Here is a 23,570-nt window from a genome sequence, read left to right as displayed (position 1 = left end):
GTGTGGGGGGGGGGGGGGTGCTGCTACCTGAGAACATTCACATATTTTTCACATTTTAGGCCCTCCTATTACAACTTTATACTGCTGAAATAATGAAAATAGTTATTAACTTGACATGACATTGGGACAACAACATTTTAGCAATGGATGTTTTCCTTCCATTGCAGGACATGCTGTCAGGCCTCCTCAAGACTGCTGAGACTCTGAAGGTGAAGGGTCTTGCAGAGGTGTCAGGAGATCAGCCTGCGGCACAGACAACCAACCCAATCCCACCCATCCTGCGGCTTGGGGTAATTTTACTTGCATGTCCATACTGGTGTTTCCAATCCCAGTAGATGATGGTGATGGTTGCATGGGATTTGGCAGCTAATTGTTTTCATATTATTTTGCATATGTGACTGAGAAATGGTTCAGTTTAGTGTTGAAAGAATGGAACAAAGAAAGAAAATATGTTCCTTCGTACAGGAGCTGCCTTGTATAGGCCAACTGGGCTCTTGCAGACTCCTTACGTTCTTATGTTCTTATGTTTGTTCCCCCATGATACCATGCCCATTGAAGTCTTTTTGACACTTTATCTAGCAAAGGAGAGTCTTTCACCTTATGGTGTTTTCTTTCTGGTAATTTCTGTCATGTATTTGAAAATACCCTAAGCCTGACAGAACTTTTTAATTGTAACCCAAACAGTAGTCAGTGGTGGTGCCAAGGAGGGGTTTGAGGGAGCTTCAACAGCTGGGGAAAAAAATAACAGTCCCCCTTAGCCCTTACATCTGTTTTTAAATAAATTATTATTCCTTCATCATGGCACAACCTCCATCCCCCTGAAGTCTTCTAAAGCAGATTCTGAAGTTACCATTTACAGTCATCTAGCTACTCAATAAATTTATGTATGCTAATCTCAAGCCTTTCTGTTTAACAAAGCAAGACCCTCTTGTATATATTTTTAATTTGTTCCTTGCTGTCATGCATCTGACGATACTCTTCTGTTCTAACTGTAACATGAAGTCCTCACAGTGGTATTGTCCATAACCTAAACAATAACTTGAAGTTACTTCAATTGTATATTCATTGAATTCAGATATGATTTTCTCAGTAATGAGACTTTCTAACAAAGTAAGATCTTCTTTGTTGATATTTACTATTATTTCTTCCCTTTCCAATGGTTAAAATGTTTCAGCTTAACCTAATTACAGTCAGCAAATACTCAGAAGAATGGGCAAAAATTGCAAACTTTTAATTTTTTCTTTTTTACTTTTATAACCACTTGGAGCAGTGCCTAGCAGAGTTTTTTGTTGGATTATTGTTTTGCACCCTTGAGCTGTCTCCCTTGCTGTAAAAATAAATAAATAAAATACTTTGTGCCTTCTAAACAGCATACAGGTATCCCCCACTGTACAATTGAGTTCCATGAAATGATTGCCCCTTGATTGGATTCAGGTCACTGAAGGATGTTCATCTTCTATAAAGAAGTTGCAGTTATGTATTCAAAACTTTTGCCACATTTTCTGCAAGTGCTTTACAAGGTTTGCCTTAAATTACAATGATTGAGCATTTTCAGCTATTTGTTTTGATATTGTCAAATTTTCTAAGAGCTTTTTTCCATATAAAACTCAATTATCAAAACTTTTCTAATAATGGTGTGAATATTGAGAATCTGAAGTTGTTGTTTTTACTGAGTTTGTCTACAGTGAGTCAGGTAGTGAACCTTTTGTGCTCTCTCTGTCTCTGTCTCTCTGTCTCTCTGTCTCTGTCTCTCTGTCTCTGTCTCTCTGTCTCTCTCTGTCTCTCTCTCTCTCTCTCTCTCTCTCTCTCTGTCTCTCTCTCTCTCTCTCTCTCTGTCTCTCTCTCTCTCTCTCTCTCTCTCTGTCTCTGTCTCTCTCTGTCTCTCTCTCTCTCTCTCTCTCTCTCTCTCTCTCTCTCTCTCTCTCTCTCTCTCTCTCTCTCCTTTCAGTCACTTATCAGTTGTTTTTAGTGTACATTGGACAGACATTAAGATCAGATTTTTAGGTTGTTAACTTCCAGGTTCTTCTGTAATGTAAGAGCATGTTCAAGAGCCTTCATGCAAGTGGTGTCATCAGTTTCTAAAGCCAGTTAGTCAAATTGTAGTTTCTTCATCCAATCCACTTAATATATAGCGAGTCCAATGAATAAATCAGTTCTTTAAACACTCAGATTGATCTACATCTGTCTTTCCCTCTGCAGGCGACCTTACCCCAGATGATGCCTCCCACCTCCTCTCCTCTCACCACAGCCCTCAATGCACCATTGGTCACGCCACCCACCCTTGCCCCACTTGCAGCACTGCTAACGCCAGAGGTAAGTTAAGCTAATTATTGGTTAATGGTGTAGCTGTACCACCTTATGATAAAACTCCATAATGTAGAATCTTCTGTTTAGTAATGATTATGAATAAGTATTTGACACAACCATCCAAACATCTTCATCCTATTTTTCAATAACACACAGCTGCTCCCTTCTATACTGAATATTCTCAGTCTATTCCTAACTCCAAATCTCAACTGTAAATTTTGAATCTAATTTATTGCTAAATCAGCTTCCTCAGTGTAGGCACTTTGCTTTATCTCCAACAATTCTTTTCCCCCTTTCAAATGCCCATGTGTATGATGGTTACACGGAGTCCAGTTCTTTTTGTTTAATCAGCTCCTCTCCTCTTTCTGACTGCCTTCTACTTCAAGTTCTGTTGCAGTTTTGCTTCCTTTTCTATCTTTTACCTTATTTTCATGATGACTTCTCCATTGAACTTGCTAGGTGCATGTCTCCCTCCTTTCTGCAGTCCTGCTGTACACACTTCTTTACTCCTGTTCTTCCCTGTGCTCTCCAAAACCCTATTGTTAGGGTCCTTCCTTCCTTCATCTGTATTACCTCCTTCCCTTTACCTCAACCATTTCAAGAGGGGATTATCAAAACATTTCTCTAACCTAAATTGACCATGATTTTGATACTTTTTATATTCTCTGTGTGGGACCAATGATTTCCAGGTTTATTTATTTATTATTATTATTATTATTATTATTATTATTATTTTTATTTATTTATTTATTTATTTATTTATTTATTTTTTTTTTTTTTACTCCTTGTTGTAAACAAAAATATGTTGTGGTATAGTTTAAGGAGGGATAAAACTGAGTGTTGGGTATCTTTGTTTAAAGGAAGGCTGCTCCAGGCTGTACTGGAACCATTTGAAGCAGTAAAGTGTGTTGTTATGCTGCAAAAGTGCCTTTTCAAACATAGTGTTTTCAAAGTGTCCCACTTGCTGCTACAAGCTGATAATTTTCAGTCATTGTTGAGTGGCTTAAGACTACACCCATCCCCCTGCTATCTCACCTAATTGGTTATGAAACTGTGTGTCATAGCCGAAATGCATGATTGCTGAATTGAGGAATCAATGGAAATAATTCTAATTGGTTATTCAGCGCCTGATCTGCCTACATTTTGTGCCTATTATACTTTTCTTTGCACATATTTTCCCACCAAACACTGTACTAACATACTATGCTTATTATAACACTCACAATGCAACTGATTATGCTCACTGATGGCTGGGGGATTCTTGCAAGGTTGCATGACCATTATCATAAAAAACACACATGCAGGTTTGGTTCACATGTTAGCTGCACAACTCCCTGCAGGTGGAGCGGTGATCCTAATCGGACAGTTGATCAGCTTAGTGTAAAAAAAATGGCTACCAATAATAACAGCTCCCCCACAGTATTTCCTCAGCAGCTCTTATAGGCAATCATTCACCAGAAACAGTAATGATAGTTAAACAAAACATTCATAGAAGATAAGAAGGTGCAGCATAGGCAACACTGGTCCACCATACGTATATTTGCGGCCACCTTTATTTACAACTGCACAACCCCCTGCGCAACATCTTGGGCAGCTTGGCTAACACCGCCATCCTCACACACTTTGCTCTGTCATGTAACGTTGCACAACGTTTGGTGAATGTTTTGTCTGCTGAAAGGAGGGCTGCTTTCACTGTTGTCAATGGAGAGAAATGCACTTGATGATGATAGGGCACATCAGGATTTAAATTATAGTCTTCACAATATTTAGATTCTGTGGCCTGTCCCACTCATAAACTTGCACTTAACCCTTTCCATACGGTGACGCCGACGTCAGTGTCATGAAGCGCCAGTGGCATATACGACGACGCCTATGTTGGCGTCATTATTACATTTTGTTTTAGTTGTAGCCGAGTGATCTCGTATTCTGTTCTGGCTGTACCTAGGGACTCCCTATATTGATTGCCCTTGAGTTCCTATTTTGCTCCACTGTAGAAAATGCCTCAAGCCTGTTTATTTTATGGTAAACTATTTTTTTCTCTCTCTCTCTCTCTCTCTCTCTCTCTCTCTCTCTCTCTCTCTCTCTCTCTCTCTCTCTCTCTCTCTCTCTCTCTCTCTCTCTCTCTCTCTCTCTCTCTCTCTCTCTCTCTCTCTCTCATTTATTTAATTCTATCTGTGTCACATTGTGGTATGATGAATAAATGAATGGGTTTCATTTAACCCATTCATGGTTACCTATGTTACAATGTGTGTAGTCACGAAAAATGGAAAACATATTTTTTGGCCTAATGAACCCAAAATTATCTCCACATAAAGAAAATAACATGGAAATTTCCTCCTTACCTTTTTTAAATGCCCCGCCGGCATTTAACTGGCACCTGTGGCGCGGCGCTGCCAGACGTAATCTCACCACTGAGATGATATTTTCAAATCTTCCTCTAACAATTATTTTTCTTTTGCACAACACTACATTCTTATGATATTGTATCACTATAAGAACACAACTAGTCTCAAAATAATAATTATGAACGGGAAACATAAACAGGAAATGTGGCATAACAATTGTTTCCTTTTGTACACAACACTACATTCTTATGATAGTGTATGACTAGGCTATAAGAACACAATTTGTCTCAAAATAGGCTTGTAATTCTGAACAGGAAACATAAAAAGGAAATGTGGCATAACACGTGACCTACAGGATCGGCAGGAAGGCGTCTGTCTGGCTGGAGTGAGACCACAGGCGGGTGCGGGAGTCACTCTTGGACGAGATGCATTGCTTTCATCTTCGTTTGATGAACTCCGACGTCATGCCATCTTCGTTCTGCCACCACTTGGTGGATATAAACAACTAGAGGTGGAATTAGGTGGAGAAGATAGTTGAGTAGGTGATGGTCCTGAGCATATGTTAGAGTAGTAGTCAGCTGCTGCTGTGTCTGCTGGATAATATTCAGATCCACTTGCTGATTGGCTTTCTTCACTTTCTTGAAAAACATAATCTTCATCTTTATCACTATCATCTATTGTAGATTCACTGTCAGTATCACCCTCCTCTTCATTGAAATGAAGCTGAATTTGCTCATCAGTGAGAGCGCCAAGTCGACATCTACGTGCCATACTGTATAAGCATGCTCTGAACCAATAAAACTGCCGCACATAAAGTCATCACTTGAGAAAATGTGCCTGACACTTTAATAAACGTAATTATAAACCGCTAGAGGCATTTCATTCGCGTGGAAAAAAAAAAAAAAAACATCATATGACGTAGTTGACCAGAAGGAGTAACTACATCAACACATCAGGTGACGTGGTTGACCACGAACAGGTTAAAGAAACATTATTTTCCCTTAATATTGGATTTAAGTCCTTCCCACCTTACTCAGTTCCAGAGGTGGCAATGGCATTATAGTTAGGTACGTTGCACCATAATATTGATGCTTTTCCAGGGTCTGGGTCTAGATGAACGACGAGCAAACCTTCTCAAGCGCATGAGCCAAGAGCATGAGGCAGCTGGGGTGGCCAGTGTGATTGGTGGAGGGGGATCAGCAACAAGTGCAGCATTAGGTGGAGGAGCAACCACTATCCATGAGCCACCTACAAAGATGGCACGCCATGAACGGGAAGAGGAGAAGGAGAGCCACCACCAGCAGCAACAGCGACAAGAACAGCAGCAACAGCAGCAGCGACAAGAGCAGCAGCAACAACAGCAGCAGCTTCCCCATTCATCTATGTTTATGAGCCCACAAGATAAGATTGCCACGACCAGCTCCCCCATGCAGAATGTCCTCACCCCCATTCCTCATGAACTGACGGTCAATGCCCGCCAAGAGCTGCGTAAGTCTTCCATAAATTATGAAATGCTTACTTTTATTTCTTGCTTTGTACCTGGATCACCTAAACTGATGATAAGTAACAGTCTAATTGCTGTATAAAAGCAGTGATACCGGGTATTTGGCCAACCAGAAGACTATAAATAAAGGATGCACATACATACACATATTGCATATGATTGTGTGGGGCTTCTTGGCCATTCATTATCATACGCCATAAATTTTTGCCAGTTTTACCAAGAGGTACAGACTTAAATGTTAATGGCTTGGACTGTTGCTTTGTCATCTAATGATTACATGCTTCCATCAATTTGCTTATACAGTAAAAAAAAATTCAAGTCGAAAGTATAGATAAGTCAATATGTCAAAAAATGTAGTTTATTTATTTTATTTATTTATTTTATTTATTTATTTATTTATTTATTTATTTATTTATTTTACTTTTTTTAGAACTGCTGGATTAAAGTTGGAATAATTAGTTTAGTGAGCAATGTGTCATCTGCTGTAGTTCCAAACCCAGAATGGCAGCTTGTCATTGTGACATGCAAGAAAAATTGGAAATAGTCTAGTTGGCAGTGTGCTGTCTCTTGGATATCCAAAGGCCCCTTTCAGACACATAACTTTTTGCTGTCTGCTGTGGACAGCTTTGAGTGGTGTATATGTGTATGTGTATACAGTCATGCATTACTTAATAACCATGTTATGCTCTGGAAAATAATACACTGACCCTGGGTGCTACACTACTGCTATGAGGTCCCTGAGGGGTGATGGCAAAAAGTAAAGAAATTAAAAATGAAAATGGCAGATGCTGCTCACTCTGCACATCCTTCGATTACATGCACCAGCATCCCTTTTGATGTTTTCATTACCAGATCTTTATAGAAATAAACATGCATTAGTAAGCCATCTGCAGTAAGTTGATATCTAAGTGTCCCTAAAATTGAAAGTGTGTATGGCCTACACTGCTCACTGATGCCCACACTCCTTTTTTTATTTTATTTATTTATTTATTTATTTATTTATTTTATTTATTTATTTATTTATTTATTTATTATTATTTTTTTTTTTTTTTGCATCAGTTGACCAACTAAAGTTCATTTCCTGATTGTGATTGGTATTTTCATTACTCAATTTCTAGTGAAAGAAACATGTATTTGTAAGTAATTCTCAGTAATATGACACATTTAAGTGCCCAGAGACTTAAAAACACGTCAGTGTCCAATGCTGCCCACTGACTTCCATGCTCAGTTATGTTCAGAAGTGTTCACAAGCCCCCTAACAGCTTCATATTTTACCAAAAGGCCCTCCCTCTGCTTGGATTACACCTTATTCTTGTTTGTAGACTTGGTAAGTGCTTTTTTGTGGTGGTGGTGGTGGCAGTGGAGAGGCCAGTTCCATAAGCTGGCAAGTCTGTTACATCAGTAAAACCCTCTTCTATTTTGCCCACTAAAAGAAGTTTTACTGTATGTTGAAACTGCTCTCCTTGTCCCTCTACCTGGGTATTTAAAAAAAAAAAAAAAAAAAGGTCATTTTTTTAATAAATTCCATCATGTGTATTTCCTTACTGTAACAGTAATACATTCCCATGGGTCATTGTGAAATCTTCACATAAACTATTGAAGCAACTATATTTATATGTAGATTAATCTTACATGATAAATGATGTAATCTTGAATCATGTTCTTTTATAGCTGACTTCCTGAAATCCTACACCATTTTCAAGCTGAATGACTATCTTGGCTTCCGAACAAGACAACAGTTTTGGGAGGAACCTGCTGTTAGACGCATCTTGGAAGGCATCAAGAACAAAGAAATTGATATGAAGAGTGCAGCAGAACTCCTCGGTGTGTCATATGGTACCTTGTATGGGCGGTATCGGGAGGTCTTTGGCTATCTCAAACACTCGTGGGTAAGTGCTTCTATAAAAGAGAGTAAAGTGGCCAAAAGGGAGATCAGTTTTAGGTAGAGAGGCATCTTGATATTCCCCTCTTGACAGAGGTCGTTGTAGGCAGGAGGAAATACAGGCTAAAAAGCCTCTTTCAGGTTTTACCAGTATAGGTTAACTCTTGCATAAGAGATTTGGACATTATAGGGATGAGCTGGAGTATAAAATCGTGTGCAATGGGGCTGCAGAAGGGGGGCAGGCATGCAGTTAACAAATTCAGAACCACTGCCAGCATGAAAATAGAATATAGAGAGGCAACATTACAGCAGAATTTAAGAGGTAGAAGACTGCCAGTAAGAGGAGGGGAGTTGATGAGACAAAGAGCCATTAGAGTACCGACATAGGTGGCCCTGTGTATAAGGCTGCTGGGTGCCATTAATGGCCCGTCGAGCACTGCGCCGACTTTGAACTGAGGTATTAAAAACATAATTTTACCTATTATGGAAGTGGATTCGGCTGCTTTTGAAATGCCCAAATTTTCTCTTTACTACAATCCCACATGACCACTGCGTGTAACAAAACACACGAGAAATTAATCCAGCGCCGGGTATCGAACCCGTGACCAGCAAGACAGGAGAGCCACTCCTTAACCAGTCGGCCAAAGAGGTACCCCCCAACGCAGAGGGAGTTATGGGAGGCTCGCCCATCAGGCTTAGTCGCTGCACTACACGGCTCCCCTTCCTATGTAGATTAATTTCTGTATGTTGAGATTTCCCATTTTCTATGAACTTCAGAGAGCATGGGCCATCATTCTACCTGTTACCCACTTGGGGTGACAACAGAATCACAGGAAAGGATGCCACCGCCTTGCCACCAGTGAAACTCCCTTATTTTCTCTTTACTACACTCCCACACGACCACTGTGTGTAACGAAACACACAAGAAATTAATCCAGCCAAGGAAAGGTTTTGCCGGCGCCGGGGATCGAACCTGCAACCAGCGAGACAGGAGAGCCACTCCTTAACCAGTCGGCCAAAGAGGTACCCCCCACGCAGAGGGAGTTATGGGAGGCTCGCCCATCAGGCTTAGTCGCTGTAGCAACATGCCACAGAGGGGATACAAAGTTTATAAATTAACTGTAAGGCCGCTGAGAAGACAGATGTGCTAACAGTCAGTCATTTTGGGAGGAAACCAAACGGAAAACGTTTGGGGAGGCGGTGGCTGAGTGGTTAGCGTGCCCGCACCGCGTCCGGGAGATCCAGGAGGGACACGGGCTCGAATCCTGGCCACCACACAGCTTGGATTTTTCAGTCACTGTCGAATGGCCTAAGACTACCCACATGCTGCCCTGAAGACTACCTATCAACCCGGACTCTAGATTACCTCTCCAAAGAGAGGCTCAAAGATGAGCTCTGGGGGGCAGTATGAGCCAAAACAAGATGGTGCCACTATAAACACTCGTCTGCACCACAGTGGGCTGGCCCGACCATCAGACCTCACCGGTGAAAAAGCCTAACGGCACAATAGGCCGCGGTGTTTAAAAAAAAAAAAAAAAAAAATCATTTATGACTGCAAGACACATACTGCCATTGTGTGTGTGTCTTGCTGTCATAACCGCCCTCCCTTTTTACTGTCTATGGAAATCATTGTGAGAGACACAGCTACAAGGACTGAAACAATCGATCACCTCAGGTCCAGACATCGCAGCTGATGAGGGAAGCTGTTGCCCTTATAGCCAAAATTATTGGATGTGATCTCTCCCACAGGGCTCTAGCTGTAATAACAGACTTACAATGGATATTTCACAGTCATGTCAAGGCCACAGTCTAATAGACTGGACGTGTTACAGGAGTTTAGATGAACAGAAGCTAGCTTTTGGTGAGCCATACCTGTCTTGGTAAAACTAGAATCACACCCAACTCACTAAAAGTTAACATTATTTTTTTAGATTGTATTTGCTAATCATCACTCTGGTAACTGTTTCCATTATTACTCGTTTCTGAGATTTTAAAATACGGGGAAATATTACTATTTCAGCGGTGATAGGTTAGGTTACTATTTGATCATGTGAAGTGTCTTCAGCTGAAACTCCTCTAGGTAGAGTTAAGTCCATCTTTATTTAACCCATACAATACTGCTGATGCATATACACGTCAGCGCTTATGGACGCAGGAAATACTGGCGACGTGTATGCACGTCACGCTAGCTAGACACTGGTACAGTGGATGTAGCACGCGGCCCATTCCTTTAGCTACAGCCACGGCTTGGGCGATAGACAGTGATTTTGAGGTTTCCTCATCTGAAGAAGACATGGGAGCACTGTCAGACTCTAGTTCGGACAAGGATTATGTGCCAGATGAGGAGGATATAGGCTATATTGAGCCGCCTTTGTTACCAACAACATCGTACGTACCCGAGCCCAGCCCTGCCAAGCGTGTGTTTCCTAGCATATCTGCTCCTTTTTTTTTTTTTTTTTTATTTTTCATCAAAGGATGATGGTGACGTATTTGAAGGCTTTACCCATCATGCCTTTCTATATCCTCCTGGCTCTGCTGAACACAGAAAAGGAAGTGGTGAACAAAGGGTTACCTTGCATGTCTACTTCACGGCTTCTTATTACCACCGCTACCACCACCGCTGCTACCACCACCACAACTGCTACAACTTCTACACCTCGCACGTTTTATGGAACAAGGAAGAAGAGTGAACACCACTTCTCAATCTTCCCACCAAACCCCCCAAAGGAGAAACCCACCAGGAGGTGCCATGTGTGTGCACACACATCACGCAGAGAGTGCCGCAGAAAGGACACAAGATTCTACTGTCCTGAGTGTGATGTGGGGCTGTGTGTTGACCTGTGCTTCAGAGAATACCACACTCTCGTGAAGTATTAGTGTGGTATAGTGTATGGCATGCGATATAGACGCATGTGTAAATAGTGGAATGCGATATTGACGTAATTCTTAATAATATTATAGTGAATATTGTAAGTATGTTATATTTTAAGAGGGTTGAGAAACAATTACCAACTCATTTATAATTTAGTTTATTGAAAATAAATCAGTAATAAAGTGCACATACCTGTCAATAAGTTTTTGAGTGAAGAAAATACCGTTTGTGTAAGGTATTATATGTGTATGAGTGAGCCAAAATTCTGAAAATCCCACACTTATACTCCATGAAATGGTGCTCTCTGGAGTACTCTACACCTGTGTGCAACAAAAATGGGCTACCTGGCCTCTCACTTGTCAAATCCTCCATAAACCATCACTGGGGCCATTTCCAGCCACACTTTTGTAACACTGCATGGAGGTCTCCTGCGAAAAATAGGTCCATGACATATGTTTTTTCTTCATATCTCCACTTTTCCCTTCACATGGAACATTTTTTAAGCCCCTCGCCCAAAGGCTGGTACTGGGATGTAAAAAATATATAAATTGGCCAGTACGCTACAGGTTAATAGCCTAATTTATAAGGTTACACAGTCTTCATTTTCATTGGTACCAATGTCATTACAATATGTTGAAGACATTTTCCTACAATATTCTCTAAACCTATTTTGACTCTCAAGCAAAATGAAACTCGTTTACATGGCCTTAGTATTTTACTGTATTATTTTTTTAATCAACAATAAGTATTTCGGTTAAATTAAATGTTATTGAACTATAATTAATAATCATTGATGACTTATATTCACAATACCTTGATATCGTACAGAACATTTATTGTAGCAACTACATCCTAGTGTGTGTGTGTGTGTGTGTAATAACACAAGAAAGATAGCAGCACTGCGAGTAATGGAATCTGCCCCCTCCACCCCTACATAATTACTTTACACTAATTTTCTCTCCATATGCTAAAGTTTACTGCAAGCAGGTAACGGAAAGGAAGCAAAGTGCCTTTTCATTGATGGAGCTTGGGTAGTGTGTCAGCCACGTGGCCCATGACAACTTTATCAAGGCTCACGACGTTCAGGAGGCAGCGTCCCTCCCTGCAGGCAAGGGTCAGGCGATGAAGGGATATGTAAGTAAGAGAAAGACTTTCCCAACCGCTGCCGATAATGTTTTACAGCAATAAGTATTGTTAAATCCATCCATCACAGCAGCAACACTCAAAGAGAAGTACCCAGACTTGTGTGAAGTCTCTCGGTACCCTCTGAGCGCTGCTGCCTCTCAAAGTCGTCAGCAGCCTGCCTTGACAGGCCTATATCACAAGCTGCGTGGGTTACTGAGTGCCTATACTGAGGCACTGTCATTATCAAGGAGTCATGACAACCTGGCACATCCGCTTGCGCGGTGATCTGTGGCTGTTTAGTTACACTGTGTTGCCCTTGCGAGCCAGGGGGGGTGGGTACCTCCTGCACAGTGCATCCAGCGGGACCATGGGGAGGCCAGCCACAAGGAGTAACCACGATTTACGGCCAGCTCGCACCTCCAGATCGGGCTGGCCCACGGGACTCCCAAACCCCTGCGGGCCCCTTTACTCGCCTTACTGTAAGCATGATAAAATCCTTCTTTCACATGTCGGACCGAGGGCAGTACTTATCCGCATTTCTTATTCCGCCCTCACTCCTGCAGGAGTGCTAGCGGACCCGCATGCCTTCTCCACGGGGACGAAGCCCTACTCACCTAGTCCAGTCTGGATTTAGGCAGTCATCATGGCTTAAGCTAGGGTTTGCACTGTGTTTCATTTAAACAGTCCTTTGACACTCCTGCCATTTAAACCTGCACTGCCTTGACTCTCGTCAGTTTGATATGGTCTGCAGCGTTCAGCAAGAACGTTTACATGCCAGTTGTACTGCGAAGCACACAGCTTTCCTGTGAACCTTCACACCAGGACATCAATATCATTGCTACGTGCAAGCTGGGGCGTGCCTTGTGGGTGCGGTACGCTGCCAGAGCAGAGCTTTGAGGCATCGCATGGGCAATTTGAACGACTTTTGGCGGCCCATGACTTATCAAATATTTTTTAAAACTCCCGGATACGGGCGAGGTCGGATACGGTGCACCCGGATAACTGAGGGTTTACTGTATATCAATAATGAAATTTAAATATATTTTAAAAGGAAAAGACAAGTCCATTTATATATATATATATATATATATATATATATATATATATATATATATATATATATATATATATATATATATATATATATATATATATATATATATATATATATATATATATATATATATATATATATATATATATGGAAAAGGGCAAGTGTGCCGCAAAAATATTAGTTGTTTCTTATTGTGCTGTCATACTAAATAATTTGAAAACCACTGCATTAGAATATTCTTATTTGTGGACACATAAGTACCAGCTATGGCTCAAGAATGTATATTTTTCCATGTATAAAGTACCAAGTCAGGATGTTAAGATGTTTTATATTCTCATAACCAGAATCAGGATCCGGCACCACTTGACAGATACACTGAACTTTAAGTGATGACAGAACATAGTGGCTTTGTTTATACAGGATATATTGAGACGTCTCGATCAGTGGATATGTAGCATCACATGTTTTAATGAATATTGGAAAGTAAATACACGTATTAGAATTTCCGTGTCCCATTTTTATGGTCCTCCCCATCAGCATTACTGTTTATCAAAATCAAAAACTTGTCTGTTGTGTATGAAGTGCAAAAAATGTATTGGGCTGATTGTTAGGTGGTGTGGTGGGATGAAACGATGATGATAAGCCATACTGAAAGACAGGGGAGTCTACTGCAATGAGATTGTTGAAGAATGTAGACATATGAGGCCATATAAAAAATCATATAATGTAATGAGTAGAATATATGCAAGAGTAATGAAAAGAGAGAATGCAAGAACCAAGAAAAATGAGGATATAGTGCAAGACATTTGGAATTCAGAGGTTTAGATTTTCATGGCTATGAGCAGTCATACAGTATTATGTTCGGATAATGAATGGTTGGAAGTCATTGAAAAATTTGACAGTACAGTAGCAAGGTGTTAATGTGATTTTGTGGGTGAATCAGGCAAAACTTGTTAGCAGAGGTTGGAATAACTAAATGACATCAGATAAAAAATCTTAAATAAATGCAGCAACAAGCAAATTTGTGATGGATTTCAGAGCACTGAACATATCTCCAGAAAAAAAAAAATCATATATTGTCCATTTGGAAAATGCCTTTAGTTATATGTATTCAAAGAATACTTGAGTAATAAGACTAATATTCAATAACCTTTAGTGCATGTCACTGGTTTCTTGCAAGCATCTATATGAATAGTTCAGATTATTTTTAACAGGAAAGATTTTCTTTAATTCAATTTCAGCTGATTATTTGTTATCAGCACTTATTAGATTCTTAGATAATTTTGAGAAATACTGTCCTCTTAAGAATCAACACTAAGTAGCTGCTTTTGTGGTCAGTAAATTTAAAATTCTTAGGTAATTTACATAAATGTTGTTTAAGTTATTTTGGATGGCATTAATAATTTATATTTGTTTTAGTCAGCAAACAGCTAGTTCTTAGATCATCTGTATGAATTGGATGCTGTCTACTTCAGGTGAACAAGCAGGGACGAGGTGGTGGAGCAGCCCAAAAAGAGCGCTCCATATGGGAGGAGGCCCGTGCACAGGAGCTCATCCAAAGGGTACTCAACAAGGAGCTCTCCTTGACAGCTGCAGCAGTGAGGCTGGGAGTGGACACAAATACCTTCTTTGCCCATGTCACTGATAATGGAAAGAACAAAGTGCGTGTGGCACTTCTCTTGGGCACTGATGGTACTACCACTACCACAACTACACCCACAACCACCACATCCAGTGACACCACAGTAGCTGCCACTGCCTCCTACGTTAATGCTAATGCCAATCACAGTGAAGACTCCAACTCGGCAAACCCTTCCTCAGCGGATCCTGCAGGTGAGGACTCCAATCCACCCGGGAACAATGTTGGTGGTGGCCAGGCAAGCGACGATAGCAATGCAGAGAGCCTGGCAGAAAATATGGAAGTGGAGTTGAATGGAGAGAAGGGGGACAATGAGGAGGCAGAGGTCTTGGACAATACAAGGCAGGCAAGACCCACCCTGGCACTTCAGGAGGCAAATACAGGAGATAATGGCCAGACTTCCCCTCATACCATGGAAACCTTCCAGTCTATAGTCGAGGATGATGGAAACAGTGTGTATGCTGATGCATCTTAAGGTGCAAAATGGATTATGCTATTATGGTCTATTTTAAGATGAGTTTGAATTTAATCCAGCACAATTTTTGCCCCTCCACTTACCACTGCTATACAGCATGAAACAGACGTTGGAGAAAGTTGTTGTTATGGTTAAATGTAATGGCAACATGTGTATGGTGTGGAGATGTATATGGCACTGCTATTCAAGTCAGGACTGCATTGTGTTTGATGTGGAATGGTTGAACTGGAAAAGTTTGATACCAAATGAAAGTGATATAAAAAGTTTGTCAGGGAAATTATGAATAATGAGAAGCAAGGAAACTGTATACAATATCTCAAGGACAGTCCTGTGTCTGAATATTGTCTGTTCTTTGGTGTGCTTTATCAAGGAAGGAAAGCAAGTTGCATATCTATTTTGGGCTCAAGATATGTCATGAGAAGCTCAGAGGCATTATCCTCACACCATAGCGTTTGATATGGTACAAGTAATGGTACAACAAGGCTAAGGACTTTTATTCAGTATGGTAGAAATAGTTTTATCAAAGTGATGTAGACTCTGTTAAAGGTCCCCCAAATACAGTGCGTTGGCAAGTAAGTTTGTGTTTTGAAGTGTGGCCCAGTATGTTTTTTCTGCTCTAGTAAGGGTAGTTCAACTAAATGTGTTGAAGTGCCATGGTTATTTTCTTCCTTCCCAGAATGATGTATCAAGTTGAGACCACATTTTTATATTTGTGATAGGGTACATGGACCTACATCAGATGTTATTTAGATGTTACAGTTTTCTCAAATAATATATTAATTTTCAAAGAGTGAACCTGCCTATTTAACTGTATTAATAGTACATTCATTGAAAATTATCTGTAAATTGCTAAAGTCTTCTGCATGATGTATTTTTTTCTGTGAATTCTGTATCAAAGTTTATTCTGCTTACATTGAGCAGCTTATGCAACATGGCTTTGACAAGTAGGTCAAAGGAAACGGCAATATTAAGTGAACCCCCAAAGATTTATCTAAAGGATTCTTATCTAAGCATACCATATGATGGTTTGCACCTTACATAGGGATGCCAGTTATATTACCTTCAGATTTTTTTTATAGTGGTGTTTACTGTTGCTGGTATTCATAGGGTTTTATAACATACTTATTACTTTCAAATCATGGCTATCATGTTTTCATGATGATAGTTTTATTTATTTGTTTGTTTCACAGCTCCAAAACAACATCTTGGTAACAGTAAAGTCACTTGTGGAAAAAAAAGATAAGGCAAATAAGGTCTTAATTATCCTTAAAAGCAGAGTTAGTACCTCATCTGATTTCAGCTTAGATATCTAATAAAGTTATTGTTGTAGGGTTTCCAATATTTTAGTGTTTATAAAGAAGGGAGGTGGGTTGGGGCAAACTCTTTGGCTACTTGACGTACTGAAGTTGCTTGTTGTTTAGAGAAACTGACAACCATGAAGTTTGTAGTATAGTACCTATGTAATTACTTATCATTGTATGTAATGCTGGAGTGCATATTTTTACAGGGATGGGCTTAGCTGATCCCATAGTTTGATAAGACTTATGAAGCATGGGTTTGCATGTATGCACTGTGTTAGTAGTTGTGCATTCATAGTTGTTGTTTCTATGTTGACATGTATTGATTGTTACCACTACTCTTTTTGCCTAACCACCAGATTTTTCTCGAGTGTTATCTGCTTCACTCAAGGCGTCAGTCTAGCTGACATTCCATGGGCGGTGCACACAGGCTACGTAAGATACAGGCAGGTGTGGTTGTTTGTTAAGAGAAGCACAGGCTTGTTTCCAAAGATTGTTTTTCTCTAGACTCAGAATATGTTTGTAAGATGGTCTTTACAAAGATGATTTATAAGAGATACAAGAATTTTGTACTTGCAGCTTAATGTATCTGCCAATTTAGCATTAATAATCTTATTCTTTGGTCTCTTTATATTCATAAAGACAGGCTTTGTTTGAGAGAAAATCGTAACACATGTCGAGCAGGTTGATAAGTTTAAACCTTGTGAACAAATGCAAAGGAAAGCAAGAGAGCAGGGCTTTGATGATCATAGTGAACAGCCATCAAATCCTCTTTTGACCCTCTTTTGCATCTCCCTCTGTTCCAAAGAAAATCAAAAGAATTTATGTTACATTGTGCCCAATTCACTTAACATTTATTATTAATGTAGATGTGTTTGGTTCATTTGCTCATTATTGATAGTTTATATTAGACTTTAACATTTGAAGCAGTATACTTAACCTGATTTACTTTCCAAGATTTGTGATGCTTTGCCAGTTTCATAGTCACGAGCACAAGGATCAATTACTGTCCACGTTTTTATTAAAGGATTTTCAAGTAGACTGTAGAGGAATGTGACCAATATTCAGACAGCTTAGGAGGGCGTGCTAAGAAGGCTAGTCTGCATGACCACATGTGAGCCATGTAAGTTCTCTGGAGTTTATAGATGTGTGGAAAGCTTCATGGGCTCTTGGACTGTACAAGTACACTCAGACTGTTGGATGAACTGTGTTTGCCTCAAAGATGATTTATCTCTTTTTATTATAGGTATAGTTAATGTTTGCAGTTGTTTTGTATCCAGACATTTCTCTCCACACAGAAAGGTTCGTTGTTAAAGGTGTGCCTGGTGCGTACAAATTGAACATTTCTCATCTACTTCAAGTGTGATTGTGAGTATTGTGTATTCTTGAATATTCAGAGTTTGTCTTTCAGTGGGATTCATTTGAGGAAAGGATTATGTAAATGATGCATTTTGTTCAAATTTGCCCCTGATCACAATTGGTCTACTTCATAATAATTGTTCCCTATGAATTTTGTCATGTGAGAATACATGTTTCCCTGATATGATCAGTTTGACTTCAGATACCTCACTTACTTAAAGCAAAATGGGGAGTGGAGACCTTTCACTACAAAAATATGGTCCATTTTTATGAATTTACTTAGTTGAAAACCCTCTTTAGATATACACAGCATTTTTATTTTTGTATTGCAATGTAGGTACCTTGATTTTTTTTATATGTCTGTTACTCTAACAACTGCCATTTTCAATGTATCTTATCAGTTGTTTACTCTCCGAAGTGGCCTTAAACCGGGAGTGTGAGATAAGCAACACACCACAGCACGTTCCAGAAAAAACAGCAACGAGCCTTTTCTCTCTATCTCTCTCTCTCTCCCAGTTTTACTATGTAGTAATAGTGTAAGACGCTTTCTTTATCATGTGGCACAGATCACCTTTATTTAGTTAGTTAGTTCTCTTGAGGCTTATTTGCAACCTTGTGTGTTGGATAAATAACTCTTTTTAGAACTAATATACCTAATTTAAATTTAGTGGTCCTGGTAAATGCTATATATACATATATATATTGTATATCTTTTTCTATTACAGTGTAAGTCAATGTTCATACACTTCAGAATGCCTTGTTCCTTAGGGTGCCTTAAAGCATATTGTATATTACTATTTTTTGTAACATAACTGGGACACCTTGAGGTAAACAATGGGTAATTAAGGCCTAATTAGCCATTAGGTATGTATAACAATATAATTACAGGAATGCAAGTGTATCACAATAGTCACTAATTCTATTATTATTTTGTACTATGCTGATTTCTCATGTTTAACAACTGTGAACTCTTTACCAAAGTATTAATATTTAATTGTCATTTTACTCTAGCTTTATGAATAACTGTGGCCATTATTAATAAATTCATTAGTATGTGTGTGTGTGTGTGTATATATATATATATATATATATATATATATATATATATATATATATATATATATATATATATATATATATATATATATATATATATATATATATATATATAAAACAGCCTACATTTGTTTTAGAAAAAAAATTATCACATTGGTATTTCACATATCAACAGTAGTAACTATTAAGTACTTTAAAATCTGCTTTATAACTAATTAATTTCAGGGATGAGCTCTTATGGATAGTATGTTTTGAGTTACAGTATTTTAACAGCTAGACAGGATGGTTTGGCATCAAGCTCATTGTCAAGATTGTGTTGGAAGGAGGAATGCAGAATAATCAGATGTGACCCTTAAATATACAGTACATAGTAAAAATCGAACATGGAACATGAAGTTTTTTGGATTTGTGGAACTCTTACAACAGCTTCTAAATCCTTTGCTTCTTTGTGCCGAAGTTTCAGAAAGTTGAGGCTGTCTGTCACCCTGTAGGAAGTTGAAGGTAGTTTGTGAAGCCTTGCAGCTCTCTGTTTACCACTCATGTCAGTGTCAACCAGTTCACCAGTCATGTATTAAGGTGTTTCATGTTCGTTTTTTTTTTTCATAATTTTCTTAAATATACAACATATATTTTATTTTTTGACCCTGTTACGAAAATTAAACCGTGTACATATACTTTTCTTTGAAACCCACTTATCATCTCTGGGTATAAGGGTCATATATATTAAGTTTATAATTTTTTATATGTATGCATATATAATAATAAAATTATGATAAATTTCAATATTTCATTTGTTAATATCTGTACTTAAGATTGTACGCTAGTCTGGGTAACATGTACCAATAAGCTGTTCCCACCGTGTAATTTTCTGTCTTGAAAATTTTTCCACTGATGTGGTATATCATAAAATAAATGGTTTTATTAGAAAAAATAACAAAGTAAACAATGAAGGTGAGCTTGAGTTAAGTTGAAATTTGGGTCATTTGGGAGCTTTTTGTGTTTGCCTGTATCCTAATACTGTTATTTCATATCTGGATATAGGGACACCGCATGGGAACTCAGGTCTATTAAGTATTCCTATGCCATATATCTATAAAATGTATATATATATTTCAATTTAGGGTATCAATACATTAATTTGTGGAGGTGTTGGTGTATATGTTTCAGTATGCTTTTCTTTCACTCCTGTGTATCACATAATTCAAATTTTGTTTGTATATATCTGTATGCTATTCTTTTATTTCTGGGCATCAGGATACCTATGATTTAGAGACAGACCCAAAACTTACAGAAGGAACATGCTTATGGTGGAAGGTAGGGCCAAGATGCTACTGCTCAGGTGACTTGCTGAAACCCAGCTGAAGGTTCGCCTTAGAAGTATAGTTTGTTGGTAGTTATGTACCAAAAATTACTTAACTGTTTGGGTACTTGTTCAGCTTTGCATATTTTATTAGTATATATTTGATTTACATACATTTAATTTGCATTCATTTTATTTACATTTTCTTTTCGGTCAAGATTAATAATGTAGTACATTGTAGCCATCATGCAGGAATATTTGGTTCTTAGTATCTGTTGGGGAGTAGAAGAGTACCTAACTGTTGGACTTCAAGACCAAAGAATCAGTCAACATCAACACTGTTCTTTTGTCGCCTCCGTGTTGTAGTGGCTAAAATGCCAAGCTAATGAATACACTGTTTCTGATTCAGTCCAGGCCAGGGCAGTCGGCTCAACTCGACTCAGCTGTTCATTCTCCCTCTCAGGCTTGTTATTAAATGTGTGCCACGGGAAACCATGTGAAGGTAAGCTGAAGGTACCCATATGTCATGTAATGCCCTTTCTCCTAGGGTAGTCGGTTCTTACCCATCACAGGCTAAAGGATCAATGAGACGGAGATGAGCGCCAAGGCTACGCACAGCATAGCTTTCGACTCAACTATACCTTTACTATCATTATTACTGGTAACCACTAATAATGCAGAAAAGTAAAAAATCACTCTTATTCTTTCTATTCACATCTAATTTCTCGAGAGTATCCTGGTGCGCTGTTTTCTTGCTCTGCTTTCCTCCTCCCCATCCTCTCCAAGGCTGTTGTTGCTGTGGCGAGGCTTTGGGGGAATCACTGCCTGATGCCAGAGGGAAGATCTTATGTCTACTCTCCAGCCTTAGGCTCCAGTCCTTGTCCCACAAATCTACCCTTCCCTGAGAATCCCACTGTCCACTTTTTTCCTTAGTGTGAGCCTTATTAGCGAATATTAAGATGGAGGAAGTGGCGGTCGAGTTTGTTTTTAATTGAAGTAATCATGTTGCAGTGGATCACTGAAGGTAGGAGTTTATTCCATTTTCTTGCAACAACGTTGAAGAAAAAAATGGTGCAGTGTGAGTTTGTTTAAATTTTTGTGTCATTATTTCTCGTTTCCACACAGGTAGCGATCTCTTGTGTCCCTAGCAGAGTTATATGATCATAGCTACCCAGATTAGGGGGATTATTTAACCACTTTTTGTCCTCCCGACCTTTCCACTCCCCTGCTCCTTCCTCCAATCATCATGCCTTCCAATCCTTCCTCTCCCTCTTCCCCCTCTTTCTCTGTTCTGTTTCATGACTACAAATTTATTCGAGCACCCCTTTCCATATGACTACCTGTGATTCCCTCTTGCCTCTTCATTCCTCACTTCTTCAACCTCTCATCCTCCTGCTCAGATGTTCCTTCTACTGCCCTGCTTCCTGCTCTGGCTCTTTCGCACCTTCTCTTATTCCCACCCAGTGGCACGCCCGCCCTTGATCATCTACCTATCTCTGAACCTCGTCGTAAACCCCCAAGAACGATTTCTTGCTCAATTGCTCATGCCGATCCCTTTTTACCATTTTTTTTATCCTTTCTCCTCATTCAAGACTACCTTTTTGTTTTCGCTTGGCTGATTAAGTTTTTGCTCATAAACTCTTTTATGGGTCTTTCTGCAACGTTGGACTTCCATCTATTTGCTTCTATTAATTTTGATGTCTCAACTATATCTTTTAACTCTTAAATCACCATGGACGGTCTCTTGAACGGTTTCTGTCTATATTGTTAGTCTCTATTCTCAATGCTGACCGCCCTACGTATTTCTATAAGGTAAAAGGTTAAGTCAGGGGGACTGTAGGTGCGTGTTGCGTCGGCGCTCATCTCCATCATTTCAGGCATTGAACCTGTAGTGAATAAGGCTCATTACTTCGGGGCACAATGCACACCACGGAGTAACGGTCTGGTTTTATGTTCCCCTTCTCTCCGTCTGTAGTTGCATGGGTCGGTCCTAGGGTGGAACTTGGAGTGCCAAAGCTCTGCGTGTAAACCATACTGCCTGGAGCAGCTATCCTTGTAGAGACAACGCGCCCGGACGAGACTTTTCCCCTACTCGACGCGAAACCCGTGTCCTCCCTTTTCTCAATAATATAGCTGCTTATGCAAATTAATTGAAAGTATGGGTATTTCAGTCACACGATTATTATATAGAAGCAAAGAGTCCTCTCGTCACTCCAGTATGGTGCTTGCTTGGAGTACACTCGATCCATTATAGTTTACCTAGGGATAGCAATACATATATTTTCATTGTTTTATCTTTAACCTTGATGTGCTAAGACCACGAGCGTTCATTAATTGCTGGTTCAATCATTACAGCGTCGCCTTTAATGGGTTCCGAAGGACTTCGCAAAAGTTGTGAAACTTTCCGAAATCATTAATGTCTCACGAATCCCGGAACAGTTACTTAATTTATTTCTAAATGTTAGAACAATGAGAATTTATATGAGGCCATGAAAATTACTAGCTTGGAGTATCTTTGAGAGGGATTTATATCACACTTTTTATCCATTACCAAAACTGTCATTTACATGCACAAAAAAAAAAAAAAATGCTACGGAACAGGACTGACAGCCTAAAGTTTGTGTGTGTGTGTGTGTGTGTGTGTGTAATTTACCATGGTCTGACCACGCAATAGACTCGCATTCCTCAGTCAGTACTCTCCCCGATTGAGATCAGTGCAGAGCTCAGAAGTGATTGCTTTCTGGGTACGGCTGAAACTTCACGCCCCCACACACCAGGGACTGACACCCGGTACCCATTCACTATTGAATGGACACTCCGCTGGGGAACCGAACCCGGAATCCCTCGGTTGTGAGGCGAGCACGCTACCCATTATACTACAGTGGGTAATTCACCACGGGCTGATCACTAGCTGGACTCCTCATCGTCAGTAATTAAGTACCCTCCCGATGAGAGGAAGCTGATTATAGTCGATCTCTGGGTTCTGCTGGGACCTCCATGCACACGCCACACACCCCATCCCCCTTGCTCAAGGGGGGACAGTAACCGCTCCAATGTCGTGGAAAAATCTCGGCCTGAGCAAGGCCAAGACCGGAGCCTGACAGGGCATTTTTCATTGCCTTATAAGAGATTTGGGGAAGTACACTTAAAAAAGGGGACCACGTGTGCTCCTCACTCTTGCTCCTCAACAGAAATGGGTGACTACCATTTAACATCAAATTACAGTGAAAGCATTTTAGTATGTAAATTCTTCAAATTCTTAATGGAAGACACTTTATGGCAGTGTTATTCTAATTTTTTTGGTAGAACACATTGATTTAACACATTGATAGCAGCAGCTCAGCTACTGCAAGT

At 39.6% G+C, this 23,570-nt stretch overlaps 1 protein-coding gene across 11 annotated transcripts in view; it reads left to right on the top strand.

Annotated features, from left to right (window-relative positions):
* The window catches only part of LOC127007503 (ataxin-2 homolog), a 37,931-nt gene extending 18,237 nt beyond the window's left edge, over nucleotides 1–19,694 (top strand). For all 11 annotated transcript variants that reach the window (XM_050878635.1, XM_050878670.1, XM_050878625.1 and 8 more), the window contains 5 exons: nucleotides 168–290; nucleotides 2,200–2,313; nucleotides 5,753–6,140; nucleotides 7,828–8,045; nucleotides 14,565–19,694. In XM_050878635.1, the coding sequence (XP_050734592.1) occupies nucleotides 168–290; nucleotides 2,200–2,313; nucleotides 5,753–6,140; nucleotides 7,828–8,045; nucleotides 14,565–15,203 (1,482 nt within the window). In that variant the 3' untranslated portion in view covers nucleotides 15,204–19,694. The remainder of the gene's footprint in view (nucleotides 1–167; nucleotides 291–2,199; nucleotides 2,314–5,752; nucleotides 6,141–7,827; nucleotides 8,046–14,564) is intronic.
* Nucleotides 19,695–23,570: the final 3,876 nt, after the last annotated feature.

The sequence above is a fragment of the Eriocheir sinensis genome, chromosome 3 (genome assembly GCF_024679095.1).
Source record: "Eriocheir sinensis breed Jianghai 21 chromosome 3, ASM2467909v1, whole genome shotgun sequence".
NCBI classification, from domain to species: domain Eukaryota; kingdom Metazoa; phylum Arthropoda; class Malacostraca; order Decapoda; family Varunidae; genus Eriocheir; species Eriocheir sinensis.
The sequence above is the reverse complement of the archived record's forward strand: the minus strand, read 5'-3'. Positions and strand labels throughout refer to the sequence as shown.